This window comes from Bos mutus, chromosome 19 (assembly GCF_027580195.1).
Source record: "Bos mutus isolate GX-2022 chromosome 19, NWIPB_WYAK_1.1, whole genome shotgun sequence".
Lineage (NCBI taxonomy): Eukaryota > Metazoa > Chordata > Mammalia > Artiodactyla > Bovidae > Bos > Bos mutus.
In genome coordinates, this window is record NC_091635.1 from 32,867,972 (window position 1) to 32,887,443 (window position 19,472).

The window sequence follows — 19,472 nt, forward strand, 5'->3', positions numbered from 1 at the left end:
ATTTCTCTGTATGACTTAGTTCATTTGGCATAATACCATCTAGGTCCATCCATATTGCAGCAAATTACAAGGGTTTATTCTTTTTTATGGCTGAATAGTATTGCATTGTACATGTACAGCACATCTGCTTTGTCTATTCATATACTGATGGGCACTTAGGTTGCTTCCGTATCTTGGATATTATAAATGCACCAGTAAACAAAGGGATGACTATCTCTTTTCTAATTAATGTTTTTGTTTTCTTTGGATATATGCCCAGGAGTGGAATTGCTGAGTCATAATGGTAGCACTGTTTTCAGTTTTTTGAGAAACCACCATACTGTTTTCCATAGTGGTTGCACCAAATTACATACCGACAGTACAGATTTCCCTTTTCTTCACATCTTGCCAAAACTTGTTATTTGTTGTCTTTTTAAAAAATAATACTTGTTTTTTTTTATTATTTATTTATTGTTTGGCTGTGCTGGGTCTTCGTTGCTGAGAGGGCTTTTCTCCAGTTGCAGCAAGCAGGGGCTACTGTTTGTTTTAGTGCATTGGCTTCTCATTGTGGTGGCTTCTCTTGTTGCAGAGCACAGGCTGTAGGGCATACAGGCTTCAGCAGTTTCCACACGTGGGCTCAGTGGTTGTGGTTCCTGAGCTCTGGAGCACAGGCTCAATAGTTGTGGTGCCTGCCTTAGTTGCTCCACAGCATATGGGATCTTCCTGGACCAGGGATTGAGCCTGTGTCTCCTGCATCGGATGGATTCTTTACCACTGTGCCACCAGGGGAGCCCCTATTTGTTGTCTTTTTGATAACAGCCATTCTGACGGGTGTGAGGTGATATCTCATTGTGGGTTTGATTTGCATTTCCCTGATGATTAGTGATGTTGAGCATCTTTTCATGTACCTGTTGGTCATCTGTATGTCTTCTGTGGAAAAATATGTATTGATATCCTCTGCTTGTAATTTAATGTGTTTGCTTATTTTTTTTGGCATTGAGTTATACCAGTTCTTTGTATATTTTGGATACTCTTATTGGATACATTAATATTACTTGCAAATATCACCTGACATTCAGTAGGTAGTTTCTTCATTTTGTTGATAGCTTCCTTCACTATGCAAAAAGATTTTAGTTTAGTTTGAGTTAGTCCCATTTGCTTATTTTTGCTTTTGTTTCCCTTGCCTAAGGAGACATGTCCAAAAAAATATTACAAAGACTTACGTCAAAGAACATCCTGCCTATGTTTTTTCTAGAAGTTTCGTGGGTTTGGGTCTTACATTTAAGTATTCATTTTGAATTTATTTTTTTGCATCATGTGAGAGGGGAGTGCAGTTTAATTTCTTGCATGTAGCTTCCCAGTTTTCACAACACCATTTAGTGAAGAAGGTGTCTTTTCCCTATTGTGTGTTCTCCCACCTTTGTCATAGATTTATTGCCCACATAAGTGTGGGTTCATTTTTGGGCTCTCTATTATGTTGCATTGAACTGTGTGTCTGTTTTGTACCAGTACCATACTATTTTGATTACTATTACTTTGTAGTATAGTTTAAAATCAGAAATTATGATGTCTCCAGTTTTATTCTTCTTTCTCAGGATTTTTTGGCTATTTGAAGGGTCTTTTGTATTTCTACACAAATTTTAGAGTTATTTGTTTTAGTTCTTTGAAAAATACCATTGGTATTTTGATAAGAATTACACTGAATCTCTTTTTATGGTTTTGTTATCAGGGCAATGGTGGCTGTATAGAATGAGTTTGGTAGAGTTCCTTCCTCTGCAATATTTTGAAATAGTGATAGGTATTAACTCTTCTCTAACTATTCAGTAGAATTCACCTGTGAAGCCATCTAATTTTGGACTTTGTTGGGAGTTTTTAAAATTACAGATTCAATTTTTTACTGGTAGCAGGTATGTTCATATTTTCCATTTCTTCCTCATTCAGTCTTAGAAGATTATAGATTTCTAGAAATGTACACAGGTCTTCTAGGTTGCCCATTTATTGGCATATAATTGTCCATACAGTAAAATCATGATCCTTTATATTGCTGCAGCTTCAGTTGTAACTTCTCCTTCTTCATTTCTGATTTTATTGATTTGGGCCTTCTCCCCCATTTTTTTTCCTTGATGAGTTTAGAAATGGAAAGATTGGTATTTATTGGCATTTATTTTAGAATATTATGGATCCGTGAATAGCTAAGACCATTTTGAAAATAGAATAATATGGGTTGCTTTGCATATTAATATACTATTGAATGTGTGTAATGAAGTGTTACAAGTAGTCCAATGCATCACAGTAAAGGTATCCACAGAGACTCCTATTTAGAGAAACTTGACACATGATAGAGATGACATCAAGATGGTGAGGGACAGAGCAGCCTGGCGTGCTGCAGTACGTGGGACTGCAAAGAGTCACACATGACTGGGTGACTGAACAACAACATGGGAAAACTGGCTCATTGTATGGAAGAAAATGAAGGTGGATTACGACTTCATACAATATACAAAAATAATCTTCAAATGAATTAATCTAAAAGGTAACACATTAAAGCTGATGGAGAAAATATTCTGCCTGTGGCTGTGAATAATTTATTATAAACAATATTCCCAAAAGTATAGCCACTGAGTAAAAAAGATTTGATTATATCATGATTAAGCATTTGTGATAATAAAATGAAGGACTCTAAATAATTACCAGATATGTAATAGGTTGGAAAAGAAATGCAAAAAAGAAAAATGGCTGTCTGGGGAGGCCTTACAAATAGCTGTGAAAAGAAGAGAAGCGAAAAGCAAAGGAGAAAAGGATAGATATACGCATCTGAATGCAGAGTTCCAAAGAATAGAAAGAAGAGATAAGAAAGCCTTCTTCAGTGATCAATGCAAAGAAATAGAGGAAAACAACAGAATGGGAAAGACTAGAGATCTCTCCAAGAAAATTAGAGATACCAAGGGAACATTTCATGCAAAGATGGGCTCGATAAAGGACAGAAATGGCATGGACCTAACAGAGGCAGAAGATATTGAGAAGAGATGGCAAGAATACACAGAAGAACTGTACAAAAGAGATCTTCACGGCCCAGATAATCACGATGGTGTGATCACTGACCTAGAGCCAGACATCCTGGAATGTGTAGTCAAGTGGGCCTTAGAAAGCATCACTATGAACAAAGCTAGTGGAGGTGATGGAATTCCACTTGAGCTATTTCAAATCCTGGAAGATGATGCTGTGAAAGTGCTGCACTCAATATGCCAGCAAATTTGGAAAACTCAGCAGTGGCCACAGGACTGAAAAAGGTCAGTTTTCATTCCAATCACAAAGAAAGGCAATGCCAAAGAATGCTCAAACTACCGCACAATTGCACTCATCTCACACGCTAGTAAAGTAATGCTCAAAATTCTCCAAGCCAGGCTTCAGCAATATGTGAACTGTGAACTTCCTGATGTTCAAGCTGGTTTTAGAAAAGGCAGAGGAACCAGAGATCAAATTGCCAACATCCACTGAATCATGGAAAAAGCAAGAGAGTTCCAGAAAAACATCTATTTCTGCTTTATTGACTATGCCAAAGCCTTTGACTGTGTGGATCACAATAAACTGTGGAAAATTCTGAAAGAGACGGGAATACCAGACCACCTGATCTGCCTCTTGAGAAACCTATATGTAGGTCAGGAAGCAACAATTAGAACTGGACATGGAACAACAGACTGGTTCCAAATAGGAAAAGGAGTACATCAAGACTGTATATTGTCACCCTGCTTATTTAACGTATACGCAGAGTACATCATGAGAAATGCTGGACTGGAAGAAACACAAGCTGGAATCAAGATTGCCGGGAGAAATATCAATAACCTCAGATATGCAGATGATACCACCTTTATGGCAGAAAGTGAAGAGGAACTCAAAAGCCTCTTGATGAAAGTGAAAGAGGAGAGTGAAAAAGTTGGCTTAAAGCTCAACATTCAGAAAACGAAGATCATGGCATCCTATCTCATCACTTCATGGGAAATAGGTGGGGAAACAGTGGAAACAGTGTCAGACTTTATTTTTCTGGGCTCCAAAATCACTGCAGATGGTGACTGAAGCCATGAAATTAAAAGACGCTTACTCCTTGGAAAGAAAGTTATGACCAACCTAGATAGTATATTGAAAAGCAGAGACATTACTTTGCCAACAAAGGTCTGTCTAGTCAAGGCTATGGTTTTTCCTGTGGTCATGTATGGATGTGAGAGTTGGACTGTGAAGAAGGCTGAGCGCCGAAGAATTGATGCTTTTGAACTGTGGTGTTGGAGAAGACTCTTGAGAGTCCCTTGGACTGCAAGGAGATCCAGCCAGGCCATTCTGAAGGAGATCAGCCCTGGGATTTCTTTGGAAGGACTGATGCTAAAGCTGAAACTCCAGTACTTTGGCCACCTCATGTGAAGAGTTGACTCATTGGAAAAGACTCTGATGCTGGGAGGGATTGGGGGCAGTAGGAGAAGGGGACGACAGAGGATGAGATGGCTGGATGGCATCACTGACTCGATGGACGTGAGTCTGGGTGAACTCTGGGGTTGGTGATGGACAGGGAGGCCTGGTGTGCTGTGATTCTGGTGGTCACAAAGAGTTGGACACGACTGAGTGACTGAACTGAACTGAACTGAATAGATTGGAAGAAGATAACTACAACTTTTAGGACTGACTAAAGATTAATATCTTGAACATGTAAGAAATTCTGCAACTCAGTATTAGTTAGAAAAATATTCATTGGATTAAGAAGTCAGTACACATAAGAAGAAACCCCAGTGGCTAAATATGTATATGAAGAGAGGTGGGAATACTCAAGAATTGCTGTTGGGTAGGTAAAATAGTGTATAGAGAGTCATTCTGCATAGAAAGCTGGCAGTACTTGTCAAATTAAGTATGGATATTTCTTAGGACTTGATAATTCTGTCTTAGGTAAATAGCCCAGAGAGTCTCTTGTAGAGAGATGTACAAGAATGCTCATTGTAACATTGTTTATGGGAGAAAATATGAAAGTAACTTAGTGTCCATCGCTAGGGGTTTGGTTAAGTAAAATATAGCCTATCAGTTTGGTTCAGTCGCTCAGTTGTGTCCGACTCTTTGCGACCCCATGAGGCACGCCAGGCCTCCCTGTCCATCACCAACTCCTGGAGTTCACTCAGACTCACGTCCGTCGAGTCAGTGATGCCATCCAGCCATCTCATCCTCTGTCGTCCCCTTCTCCTCCTGCCCTCAATCCCTCCCAGCATCAGAGTCTTTTCCATTGAGTCAACTCTTCACATGAGGTGGCCAAAGTACTGGAGTTTCAGCTTCAACATCATTCCCTCCAAAGAAATCCCAGGGCTGATCTCCTTCAGAATGGACTGGTTGGATCTCCTTGCAGTCCAAGGGACTCTCAAGAGTCTTCTCCAACACCACAGTTCAAAAGCATCAATTCTTCGGCACTCAGCTTTCTTCACAGTCCAACTCTCACATCCATACATGACCACTGGAAAAATCATAGCCTTGACTAGACAGACGTTTGTTGGCAAAGTAATGTCTCTGCTTTTCAGTATGCTATCTAGGTTGGTCATAACTTTTCTTCCAGGGAGTAAGCCTATACAAACAGCAAATCATAAACAATAAATTAGATTTATATTCATATCATAAAAATATAGAAGAAATGCAATAAATTTGTAGCATAAAATACTTCATATAAGTTAGACTTATTCTAATCCCTGTAGGACAACACCATATATATAAACACATACACTTTCAGCTGAACACATAAATCTTCAGTGAAAGATGAGAGATAGATTGAAAGAGATTGAGATTAAAGTAACAATATTAAACTTTATTTGAGAAACAGACATAGTACTTTATATACTAAACACACTCTTCAAATGCCTATGGAATGTTCATGAAAATAGATGATATTTAAGCCACAAAGAAATATTTCGATGAATTCTAAATATCAGAAGTCATTCAGACCACATAGACTCACCATTCAGTTCAGTTCAGTCGCTCAGTCATGTCCGACTCTTTGTGACCCCGTGAACCGCAGCACGCCAGGCCTCCCTGTCCATCCTACTCCCGGAGTCTACCCAAACCCATGTCCATTGAGTCGGTGATGCCATCGAACTATCTAATCCTCTGTCGTCCCCTTCTCCTTCTGCCATCAATCTTTCCCAGCATCAGGGTCTTTTCAAATGAGTCAGCTCTTTGCATCAGGTGGCCAAAGTATTGGAGTTTCAGCTTCAGCATCAGTCCTTCCAATGAACACCCAGGACTGATCTCCTTTAGATGGACAGGTTGGACCTCCTTGCAGTCCAGGGGACTCTCAAGAGTCTTCTCCAACACCACAGTTCAAAAGCATCAATTCTTCAGCACTCAGCTTTCTTTATAGTCCAGCTCTCACATCAATACATGACCACAGGAAAAACCATAGCCTTGACTAGATGGACCTTTGTTGGCAAAGTAATGTCTCTGCTTTTTAATATGCTGTCTAGGTTGGTCATAACTTTCCTTCCAAGGAGTAAGCGTCCTTTAATTTCATGGCTGCAGTCACCATCAGCAGTGATTTTGGAGGTCAGAAAAATAAAGTCAGCCATTGTTTCCACTGTTTCCCCATCTATTTGCCATGAAGTGATGGGACCAGATGCCATGATCTTCGTTTTCTGAATGTTGAGCTTTAAGCCAACTTTTTCACTCTCCTCTTTCACTTTCATCAAGAGGATCTTTAGTTCTTCTTCACTTTCTGCCATACGGGTGGTGTCATCTGCATATCTGAGGTTATTGATATTTCTCCTGGTAATGTTGATTCCAGCTTGTGCTTCCTCCAGCCCAGCGTTTCTCATGATGTACTCTGCACATAAGTTAAATAAGCAGGGTGACAATATACAGCCTTGACGTACTCCTTTTCCTATTTGGAACCAGTCTGTTGTTCCATGTCCAGTTCTAACTGTTGCTTCCTGACCTGCATATAGATTTCTCAAGAGGCAGATCAGGTGGTCTGGTATTCCCATCTGTTTCAGAATTTTCCACAGTTTATTGTAATCCACACAGTCAAAGGCTTTGGCATAGTCAATAAAGCAGAAATAGATGTTTTTCTGGAACTGTCTTGCTTATTTGATGATCCAGCAGATGTTGACAATTTGATCTCTGGTTCCTCTGCCTTTTCTAAAACCAGCTTGAACATCTGGAAGCTCACGGTTCATGTATTGCTGAAGCCTGGCTTGGAGAATTTTGAGCATTACTTTACTAGCGTGTGAGATGAGTGCAATTGTGCAGTAGTTTGATCATTCTTTGGCATTGCCCTTCTTTGGGATTGGAATGAAAACTGACCTTTTTCAGTCCTGTGGCCACTGCTGAGTTTTCCAAATTTGCTGGCATATTGAGTGCAGCACTTTCACAGCATCATCTTCCAGGATTTGAAGTAGCTCAACTGGAATTCCATCACCTCCACTAGCTTTGTTCGTAGTGATGCTTCCCAAGGCCCACTTGACTTCACATTCCAGGATGTCTGGCTCTAGGTCAGTGATCACACCATCATGATTATCTGGGTCATGATGATCTTTTTTTGTATGGTTCTTCTGTGTATTCTCGCCACCTCTTCTTAATATCTTCTGCTTCTGTTAGATCCATACCATCTCTGTCCTTTATTTAGCCCATCTTTGCATGAAATGTTCCCTTGGTATCTCTAATTTTCTTGAAGAGATCTCTAGTCTTTCCCATTCTGTTGTTTCCCTCTATTTCTTTGCATTGATAGCTGAGGAAGGCTTCCTTATCTCTCCTTGCTATTCTTTGGAACTCTGCATTCAAATGGGTATATCTTTCCTTTTCCCCTTTGCTTTTCACTTCCCTTCTCTTCACAGGTATTTGTAAGGTCTCCTCAGACAGCCATTTTGCTTTTTTGCATTTCTTTTTCTTGGGGATGGTCTTGATTCCTGTCTCCTGTACAATGTCACATACCTCTATCCATAGTTCATCAGGCACTGTGTCTATTACCATTAGGTAGTAACAAGCATTATTTATGAAAGAATATGGAAAATTTTTGCTTTAAAGTCTGAAAACAGATGTTGTAAGTAATTCTTTGGTTAAAAAATAAATGCACGTGTGTTCAGTCATCCAACTCTTTGCAACCCCATGGACGTAAACTGCCAGACTCCTCTGTCCATGGGATTATCCCAGGGAGAACCTGGAGTGGCTGCCATTTTCTCCTCCAGAGGATCTTCCTGCTCAAACCCATGTCCTGCATTGGCAGGTAGGTTCTTTACTATTGAGCCACCTGGGAAGCTCAAAGGTGGCTTTGGGCTAAATAAATTAAAGTAGAAATTTAAAAATTTTAGAAATGAATGACCGTGAAAACGAAATATATCAAAATACAAAATCTGATAAAAACAATCTTGCAGGAAATTTTATAGCATTAATTGCTTTTCATAAAGAACAAGAAAATTAAAATTAATTTATCTTAAATGTTCAACCCATGCAGCTAACCAGCAGCATAAACAAAACAGGAAAACAATCACCATCTCCCTACTATAGTAGTCAGACATTAATGAAACTGAAAATATAAGTTGGCAATATAGAACACACTCATACACAGATTATTCACATAACCAAAACAGTGAATAATACTTTAATAAAATATCAATTTATTAGCATCTTACCAGGATCACTGTTATTCTTTCCAAACACCGGATAAGGAGAAAAAGGGGTTCCCTCCCCAATTGTAGCATTACTTTCCTTGGGTTCACTTTGCTGTTTTGTTGGCTTTATTGTTTACCTTCATGGGTTGAACTAAAAAGGTGAAGTAGTGCAGTGTTTCTTGTTTTCTAATATAAACAATTAGACCTATACATTTTGTGGAGCTTTCGGTTTGGAGGATATTGCAGACAGAAAAACCTCAAGACGGATTTCTAGAAAGTGAATACGTTTTACCCAAATCAAGTTGTTTATGTGCTTATTTGAATGGACTAACCAATTAAATATCTTCACATTTTGTCATCTTTTTCTTTCTCTCTAGGAACAGAAGATCCTTGGAACATTGTTAATAGTGTCTCTGATGGGAAAGTTGCAGTTAAAGACTTTTTACCTACCTTGGAGAAACCTTTGAGTAAAGAACAACTTAGAAACTCTGCAACAGATGGTGAGTACCTCAGTTACCTCTCAGGTTTCCTCTTTAGAGTATACCTGTTCACACTGACTAAATTTTTTAAAAAGGAATGAGAATACTGTAAGTTTAGGGAGGTTGTTATGAAACTATATTGATATATTGGTCACTGTGAATTGGAACTTTTTTGGAAAGTGTATGGATATTCTTCTGTATTTGGAGAAGACTAACAGAAACAAGTGATCTTGTCCATGTTTTAAAAGCAGATGCTCATTTATTGGGGTGAATGGTCATAATAATACATAAGGTAGAGCCCTACTTTTCTACTTCCCCAACCTTGAATTCCAGAGATAGGATATTTCTTATAGAAAGAGCTTCACAAACAAGTGTGAATTTGGTGTGGGTTTTTCATAAATACCATTTACCAGTCTAAGGAAATTGCCTTATATTCCTTTTTTGCTAAAAAGATTGAATTTATATTTGTTTACTTGGTTTATCATGAATTTTCCAAACAATTTTTATGTATCTCTTAAGGTAGGTCATGTGAGTTTTCTCTTTTAGTCTGTTAGTGTGGTGAGTTACAAGAGTTGAATTTTATAATATTAAATGAAACTTGGATTTTTGGATTAATCCCATCGTGGTCATGATATATTATTCTTTTAATTTTTCAAATAAAATAAAAATAGAAAATTTTATTTCTGTAAACTTTGTTTACAATTTATTAATCTCTATTTATGAGTGAGACTAATGATAGCTTTGTTTTCTTGTACTGGCATTGTCAGGCTTCAATGTCTTAATTATCCTTGTAATTTGGAAAGTATTCTTTCTTTTTCTAAATCCTAAAATAGCTTATATAACATTGGAATTGCATATTCCTTTCATGTCTAGTGGTATTCACAAAAAAGAAGCCATAGTTCTTTTTGGGTAGGTTTTTGATTACTAATTAATCTTTAATGTTATATGATTATTAGTTTTTCTTTTATTGTTGAAGTCAATTTTGGTAAATTTTTACCTAGGAGTTTGTCTTTTTATATAAAAACTTATTGCTATAATGGTATAAAGTTTTTAACAATAAATTCTTAGTATTTTTGTAGTTATTTATAACATCTACAGTAATACTTCCATTTCATTCTTCATTTTGGTTATTTTTATATTTTCCTTTTTAAAATCATTTATGCTAGTGGTTTCCCAAAAGAATTGAAAAAAACATTTTTTCTCTTCTTTGTCATTTTTGTTCAGTAAAGCATCTCTGTAGGGAGTTGTTGCTCAGTTGAGAAGTCATATCGGACTCTTTGCAACCCTGTGAACTACAGCACACACAGATGGTAAAGAATCTGCCTGTAATGCAGAAGACATCGGTTCCACTTCCTAAGTCATTTCACAGAGCCAAGATTACCCTGATACCCAAACCAGATAAGATCAGTTCAGTTCAGTCACTCAGTCGTGTCCGACTCTTTGCGACCCCATGGACTGCAGCACGCCAGGCATCCCTGTCCATCACTAACTCCCAGAACTTGCTCAAACTGATATCCATTGAGTTGGTTATGCCATCCAACAATCTCATCCTCTGTTGTCACCTTCTCCTCTTGCCGTCAGTCTTTCCCAGCATCAGAGTCTTTTCCAGTAAGTCAGTCCTTCACGTCAGCAGATGAAAGTATTGGAGCTTCAGTTTCAGCATCAGTCCTTCCAGTGAATATTCAGGACTGATTTCCTTTAGGATGGACTGGTTGGATCTTCTTGCAGTCCAAGGGACTCTCAAGAGTCTTCTCCAACACTACAGTTCAAAAGCATCAATTCTTTGGCACTCAAGCTTTCTTTATGGTTCAACTTTCGTATCCATGCATGACTACTGGAAAAACCGTAGCTTTGACTAGACAGACCATTGTTAGCACAGTAATGTCTTTGCTTTTTAATATGCTGTCTAGGTTTGTCATAGCTTTTCTTCCAAGGAACAAGCGTCTTTTAATTTCATGGCAGAAGTCACCATCTGCAGTTATTTTGCAGCCCCAAAAATAAAGTCTGTCACTGTTTCCATTGTTTCCCCATCTATTTGCCATGAAGTGATAAGACCAGATGCCATGATCTTAGTTTTTTGACTGTTGAATTTTAAGCCAGCTTTTTCACTCTCCTCTTTCAGTTTCATCAAGAGCTCTTCAGTTCCTCGTCACTTTCTGCCGTAAGGGTGGTGTCATCTGCATATCTGAGGTTATTGATATTTCTCCTGGCAACTTGCTTCCAGCTTGTGATTCATCCAGCCCAGCATTTCGCATAATGTACTTAGCATATAAGTTAAATAAGCAGGGTGACAATATACAGCCTTGATGTACTTCTTTCACAATTTGGGACCAGTCCATTGTTTCTTGTTCGGTTCTAACTGTTGCTTCTCGACCTGCATACAGATTTCTTAGGAGGCAGGTCAGGTGGTCTGGTATTCCCATCTCTTTAACAATTTCCCACAGTTTGTCGTGCACCACACAGAGGCTTTGGTGTAGTCAGTAAAGCAGAAGTAGATGTTTTTCTGGAACTCTCTTGCTTTTCCTATCATCCAACAGATGTTGGCAATTTGATCTCTGGTTCCTCTGCCTTTTCTAAAACCAGCTTGAACATCAGGAAGTTCATGGTTCACATATTGCTGAAGCCTGGCTTGGAGAATTTTGAGCATTACTTTGTCTAGTGTGTGAGATAAGTACAATTGTGCAGTACTTCGAACATTCTTTCATGTTGCCTTTCTTTGGGATTGGAATGAAAACTGACCTTTTCCAGTCCTGTGGCCACTACTGAGTTTTCCAAATTTGCTGACACATTGAGTGCAGCACTTCCACAGCCTCATCTTTCAGGATGTGAAATAGCTCAGCTGGAATTCCATCCCCTCCACTAGCTTTGTTCCTAGTGATGCTTCCTAAGGCCCACCTGACTATGCACTATGTCTAGGTGAGGGATCATATCTTCGTGGTTATCTGGGTCGTGAAGATCTTTTTTTGTATTGTTCTTCTATATATTCTTGTCACCTTTTCTTAATATCTTCTGCTTCTGTTAGGTTCATACCATTTCTGTCCTTTTTTGTCCCTGTCTTTGCATGAAATGTTCCCTTGGTATCTCTGATTTTCTTAAAGAGATCTCTAGTCTTCCCCATTCTATTGTTTTCCTCTATGTCTTTGCATTGATCACTGAGGAAGGCTTTCTTATCTCTCCTTGCTATTCTTTGGAACTCTGCATTCAGATGGGTATATCTTTCCTTTTCTCCTTTGCCTTTAGCATCTCTTCTTTTCTCAGTTATTTGTAAGGCCTCCTTAGACAACCATTTTCCCTTTTTGCACTGAAGAAGGGAATGGCAAACCACTTCAGTATTCTTGCCTTGAGAACCCCATGAACTGTATGAAAAGGCAAAAAAACAGACAAAGATACCACAAAATAGAAAATTATAGTCCAATATCTGTGAGAAATTTAAATGCAAAAATCCTCAACCCAATATTAGCAAAATGAATACAACAATATATTAAAAGGATCATTCACCATGACCAAGTGAAATTTATTCCAGGGATTCAAGGATGGTTAAATGTCTGCAAGTCAATCAACATGATACACTGCCTTGTGTGCTGTGCTAAGTCACTTCAGTCATGTCCGACTCTGTGATGCCATGGACTGTAGCCCGCCAGGCTCTTCTGTCCATGGGATTCTCCAGGCAAAGATATTGGAGTGGGTGCCATGCTCTCCTCCAGGGGATGTTCCCAGCCCAGGGATCAAACCTGCATATCATGTCTCCTGCATTGGTAGGGTTGTTTTTTTTGTTTTGTTTTGTTTTACCGCTAGCACCACCTGGGAAAACCTGATAACACTACCTTAATGAAGGATAAAAAATATGTGGGTATCTCAATAGATACAGAAAAAGCATTTGTAAAGTCAGTGATGATTTATGATAATAACTCTTAGTAAAGTGGGCATAGAAGGAACATGCCTCAACATAATGTTCCCTTAGTAGCTCTAATTTTCTTAAAGAGATCTCTAGTCTTTCCCATTCTATTGTTTTCCTCTATTTCTTTGCATTGATAATGAAGGCTATATATGAGAAACCCACAGCTTTTATCATACTCAATGGTGAAAAACTAAAAACTATTCCTTTAAAATCAGGAATAAGATAATGATGCCACTCTTATTCAACACAGTATTGGAAATCTTAGCTACAGCAATTCAGTTCAGTTCAGTTCAGTTCAGTTGCTCAGTCATGTCTGACACTTTGCGGCCCCATAGACTGTAGCATGCCAGGCTTGCCTGTCCATCACCAACTCCGGGAGTTTACTCAAACTCATGTCCATTGAGTCAGTGATGCCATCCAACCATCTCATCCTCTGTCATCCCCTTCTCCTCCCACCTTCAATCTTTCTCAGCATCAGGGTCTTTTGAGATGAATCAGTTCTTCACATCAGGTGGCCAAAGTATTGGATTTTCAGCTTCAGCATCAGTCCTTCCAATGAATATTCAGGACTGATTTCCTTTAGGATGGACTGGTTGGATCTCCTTGCAGTCCAAGTGACTCTCAAGAGTCTTCTCCAACACCACAGTTCAAAAGCATCAATTCTTTGGAGCTCAGCTTTCTTTGTAGTCCAACTCTTACATCCATACATGACTACTGGAAAAGCCATAGCTTTTACCAGATGGATCTTTGTTGGCAAAGTGATTCTCTGCTTCTTAATATGCCGTGTAGGTTGGTCATAACTTTTCTTACAAGGAACAAGTGTCTTTTAATTTCATGGCTGCAGTCACCATCTGCAGTGATTTTGGAGCCCAAGAAAATAAAGTCTCTCACTGTTTCGATAGTTTCTCCATCTATTTGCCATGAAATGATGGGACCAGATGCCATGATCTTAGTTTTCTGAATGTTGAGTTTTAAGCCAACTTTTTCACTCTCCTTTTTCACTTTCATCAAGAGGCTCTTTAGTTCTTCGCTTTCTGCCATAAGAGTGGTATCATTTGCATTTTGATATTTTTCCCAGCAATGTTGATTCCAGCTTGTGCTTCATCCAGCCCAGCTCTTCTCATGATGTACTCTGCATATAATTTAAATAATCAGGATGACAATATACAGCCTTGACATACTCCTTTCTTTATTTGGAACCAGTCTGTTTTTCCATGTCCGTTTCTAACTGTTGCTTCTTGACCTGCATACAGATTCCTCAGGAGGCAGGTCAGGTGGTCTGGTATTCCCATTTCTTTAAGAATTTTCCACAGTTTGTTGTGACCCACACAGTCAAAGGGTTTTGCATACTCAAGAAAGCTATAGCAATTAGGCAAGAAATAAATAAAAGGCATCCATATTGGAAAGAAAGAAGTAAAACAGTCACTATTTGAGGATGATATGATTTTATATGTAGAAAACCCTAAATACTCTACCAAAAAACTATTAGAAATAATAAACACATTGGCAGGGTACAAAACCAATATGAAAAAAGTCTAAAATTTTCAAACCCAGGAGTCCAGCTCTACACATCTAGTAACATTGGTCACAAACAGAGAAGAACAAAGGAGTAAGAACATACATTGGAGAATGGATAGTTTCCTCTTCAATAAATGCTGTTGGAAAAACTGGACAGCCACACACATACAAATAAAACTAGACAACTATCTCACACAACAGACAAACATGATTTTAAGTACTGAAGCTATAAAAACTCCTAGAAACAAACATAGGCAGTTCATTCTTTGAAATGTCTTAGCAATATTTTTTTGGATATTTGTTCCTAGGAAAGAAAAACAAAAGCAAAAATGAACTAATAGGACAACATCAGACTAAAAAGATTCTTCACAGCAAAGGAAACCATCAACAAAACAAAAAGACAACCTACCAAATGGGAGTAGATATTTGCCCATGCTACATGTAATAAAGAGTTAATATCCAAAATACATAAGTAACTTACACAACTCAACAACAATAACAAAAACTGATTTAAAAAATGGGAGAGAAGTCGAATAGACATTTTCCCAAAGAAGACAGACAAATAGCCAAGAGGCACATGAAAAAAATGTTCAGCATCACTAATTTTTAGGAAAATGTAAATCTAAACCTCCCACCTGTTAGAATACCCATTATAAAAAAGACAAGAAATAAAAGGAGTTGGTGAGAAAGTGGTGAAATATTGGTGGTGCAGCCACTGTGGAAAAAAAGTATGAAGATTCCTCAAAAAAATTAATAATGGAACTACTATACGATTCAGCTGTACCACTTACGGGTATTTATTCAAAGTGTATAAAAACTAATTCACAAAGGTATATGCACCCCCTAAGTTCATCACAACATTATTTAAATTAGCCAAGATATGAAAACAACTCAAATGCACATCAATGGATGAATGGATAAAGAACGTGTGATACACACACACACACACACACACACACACACACAGGAATACTACTCAGCCATAAAAAAGAAAAAATAATGCCATTTTGCAGCAACATGGGTGGACCTTGAGATTATCATACTAAGTGAAGTCAGTCAGAAAGAGAAAGACTAATATCACATGATATCACTTATATTTGGAAGCTAAAAAATAATACAAAATAAACTTATTTACAGAAGTTGAATACATTCACAGACATAGAAAACAAGCATGGTTACTGAAGAGGAGGTGGGCGATAAATTAGGAGTTTTAGATTAAAATACGCCCACTGCTATATATAAAATAGATCACCAACAAGGATCTACTGTATAGTATAGGGAACTAAACTCAATATCTTATAATAACCTATAAGGGAAAAGAATGTATAAAAGCAATGTATTTATATATATTGAATAATAGTGGGTTTTTACAAAAATTTTGCAGAAACCAAACTTTTGCCCAACTAGTGATGCTGGGCTTTCCTGTTAGCCCAGCTGGTAAAGAATCTTACTGCAATGCAGGAGACCCCACTTTGATTCCTGGGTCAAGAAGATCCCCTGGAGAAGGGATAGGTTACCCACTCTAGTATTCTTGGGCTTTCCTGGTGGCTCAGATGGTAAAGAATCCACCTGCAATGTGGGAGACCTGGCTTCAGTCCCTGGGTTGGGATAATCCTCTGGAGGAGGGCATGGCAACCCACTCCAGTATTCTTGCCTGGAGAATCCCCATGGACAGAGGAGCCTGGCAGGCTACAGTCCATGGGGTCATAGAGTCGGACACAACTGAGTGACTGAGCACAGCACAGTGATGTTAAATTTTGCTTATTGATTAATTGGCTTCTAAAAGCAAAGCCCATTGATATGTTTTAAAAACTTTTTAACTCAGAATTCCTTCTGTAATACACCTAAGCTATGTGCAAGCTAGGATGTTAACTTTTTATGCAAACTTCATTATCTGTTCTCTGTTCTTCATGTGTTTACAGATTTATATAAAGAGATTACAACTCTTGAAAAGATCAGAAATGATAAGATGCCTATAAAGGAACTGAGCTCCCAACTCTTGAGTGCTGGAGTTCCATTAAGCAACAAGGCATTCCAGGAGATTCTGAATGAAACATCTACTGATGGTGAGTTTTTTGAAAGAACAGTCTGTACTGTTCTGAGCTTTATGAAACCTTAGTTTTACCACGTACATGGAATATCTGTTGTGTATGTGTATATTTCTAAGAACAAACTAGTTCTTAGAAATATAATGAGAACATAGGCATATTGAAAACTAATTAAAATTAACTTTTTCTGGAAATATTTTAAAGATATATCTGTTTATTTGGCATCAAATCTGTAAAATGTATATATCAATATTTAATTGTTTAAGCTGAATAAGTTAATATAATTAGATTTTTCCCCTTCCTTTGAGAGAACAGATTATGGGTAAAAGTATACAGCATATTAAAAAGCAGAGACATTACTTTGCCAACAAAGGTCCGTCTAGTCAAGGCTATGGTTTTTCCAGTAGTCATGTATGGATGTGAGAGTTGGACTATAAAGAAAGCTGAGCACCAAAGAATTGATGCTTTTGAACTGTGTTTTTGGAGAAACTCTTGAGAATCCCTTGGACTGCAAGGAGATCCAACCAGTCCATCCTAAAGGAGATCAGTCCTGGGTGTTCATTGGAAGGACTGATGTTGAAGCTGAAACTCCAGTACTTTGGCCACCGGAAGCAAAGAGCTGACTCATTGGAAAAGACCCTGATGCTGGGAAAGACTGAGGGCTGGAGGAGAAGGGACGACAGAGGATGAGATGGTTGTATGGCATCACCGACTCGATGGACATGGGTTTGGGTGGACTCCGGGAGTTGGTGATGGACAGGGAAGCCTGGCGTGCTGTGGTTCATGGGGTTGCAAAGAGTCAGACACGACTGAGCGACTGAACTGACTTATTTTAAATTAATTGGTTTTTATCCAACTACTTTTCAGAAATTATAAAATTTGCTCACCCACCTCTCTGTTATGGTTATTTAATAATTATTAGCATTTACAACTTGCCATTTCATAACCCTTATACTTTACTTTTTAGAAACTGGTGAAGTAAATCTCAAACAAATTTTGGAAACTTTTAACACAAGTAAGCCAGTTTCTGAATTTAAAGGTGAGTCAATAACTCTTTCCTTTTAGATATGTGTCATAGTTCGCATTGTATTTTGTCATTATTATTATTTTTAAGTGCTGTCGTGGGTTATAAATGGCATACAAATGAACTGTATATTTTTATGATTAAAGTGCACAATTTGATAAGTTTTGACATACACATATGCTTATGAAACTGTCATCACAATCAGTAATGAGCACATTTAACCCCTAAATTTCCCCATGTCACTTTGTAATCTCTCCTGCCTTTCCAGATCCTTCTTCTTCCCATCCCCAGGCAAGCACTGATGTACTTTCTGTCAGTAGAGATTTGTTAGCATACCCAAAGTTTTATACAAATGGAGTACTCATTTTTAAAAAAAAATTATTTATTTATCTATTTTGGCTGCTCTGGGTCTTTGTTGCTGCTTGCAGCCCTTCTCTAGTTGCCGTAAGTAGGGGCTACTCTTTGCTGTGTTTCAAGGGCTTCTCATTGTGGTGGCTTCTCTTGTTGCTGAGTATGAGCTCTGGGGCACACGGACTTCAGTAGTTGCAGCGTGTGGCTCAGTAATTGCAGTTCCTGGGCTCCAGAGCACAGGTTCAGTAGTTGTGGTTCATGGGCTTACTTGTTCCATAGCATGTAGGATCTTTCTGGGCCAGAGTGTCTCCTGTGTTGGCAGGCATATTCTTTACCACTTAGCTATCAGGGAAGACCAGTGGTTGTACTCTTTTTTTTTTTTTTCTGGATTCTTCCACTAAGAATAATTATTTTGAGATTAATTCATGTTGTACCATGTATCAATAGTTCTTGTTTATGACTGAATTGTACTCCATTTTATAGATATACCATGATTTATTTACTTACCTACTGAAACACATTAGGTTGTTTCCAATTTTTGCCTGTTACAAATAAAGTTTCTATTTGTATAAAGCATAGACATATGCTTTAATTCTCTTGGGTAATTGCCAGTTATTGATTGGATACTAGGTATGTATTTAACTTTTTAAGAAACTGCCAATTTCAAAAGTGTTTACACCATTTTACATTCCCACCAGCAATGTAAGGGACTTCCACTTCTTCCAGATTTTTGCCAATTCTGAATATAGTCTGTCTTTTAAATTTTAATCATTCTAATAAGTGTATAGCTGTATCCATTGTGGTTTTAGTTTGAATTTCCTTAATGACTAATGCTGGTGAGCGTCTTCTCTTGTGCTTACTTTTTAGCTGTGTGTCTTCTTTGGTAAAGTATCTGTTCAGAGCTTTTCTCCACTTTTTAAGTTGGATTTTTAAAAAATGTCTGTGAATATTCTGGGTACAAGTCAAGTATACAATGTATACCTAGCAAATGAGTCTTTTGCCTATCTCTGTATATTCATTTTCTTAAGTGTCTTTAGAAGAGCATTAATTTTGATGAAGTCTAACCAAGTTTTTTTCTTTTATGCATTGTGCTTTTGGTTTTATATATATGAAATCTTTGCCTTACTAGAGGTTAAAAAGGCGTTTTGGTATGTTTTAGTCTAAAATTTTATGGATTTTCATTTTGCGTATTTGGCATATGATCTATTTTTAGTTAAATTTTGTATATGAAGTAAAGTTTGAATCAAAGATCTTTTATTTTTTGAATATGGATATCCATTTGTTCCAGTACCATTGTTGAAAAGACTATACTTTTTCCACTGATTTGTCTTTGTACTTTTATAGAAAATCACACACACACACATACACACACACACACATATATATATACACACACACAGTTGACCATCAAGCAACACAGATTTGAATGGGTTGGGTCCACTTATATGTGGATTATTTTGAATAAATGTGTACTATAGTAGTATACAATCCAAAGTTGATTGAATTTGCGGACGTAGAACTATGAATATGGGAGACCAACCATAAAGTTATATG

At 37.9% G+C, this 19,472-nt stretch overlaps 1 protein-coding gene across 1 annotated transcript in view; it reads left to right on the forward strand.

Annotated features, from left to right (window-relative positions):
- EFCAB13 (EF-hand calcium binding domain 13) overlaps positions 1 to 16,614 on the forward strand; it is a 119,690-nt gene extending 103,076 nt beyond the window's left edge. The window contains exons 18-19 of the mRNA XM_070357331.1: positions 8,978 to 9,100; positions 16,418 to 16,614. Of these exons, the coding sequence (XP_070213432.1) occupies positions 8,978 to 9,100; positions 16,418 to 16,614 (320 nt within the window). The remainder of the gene's footprint in view (positions 1 to 8,977; positions 9,101 to 16,417) is intronic.
- The last annotated feature ends 2,858 nt before the right edge of the window (positions 16,615 to 19,472 follow it).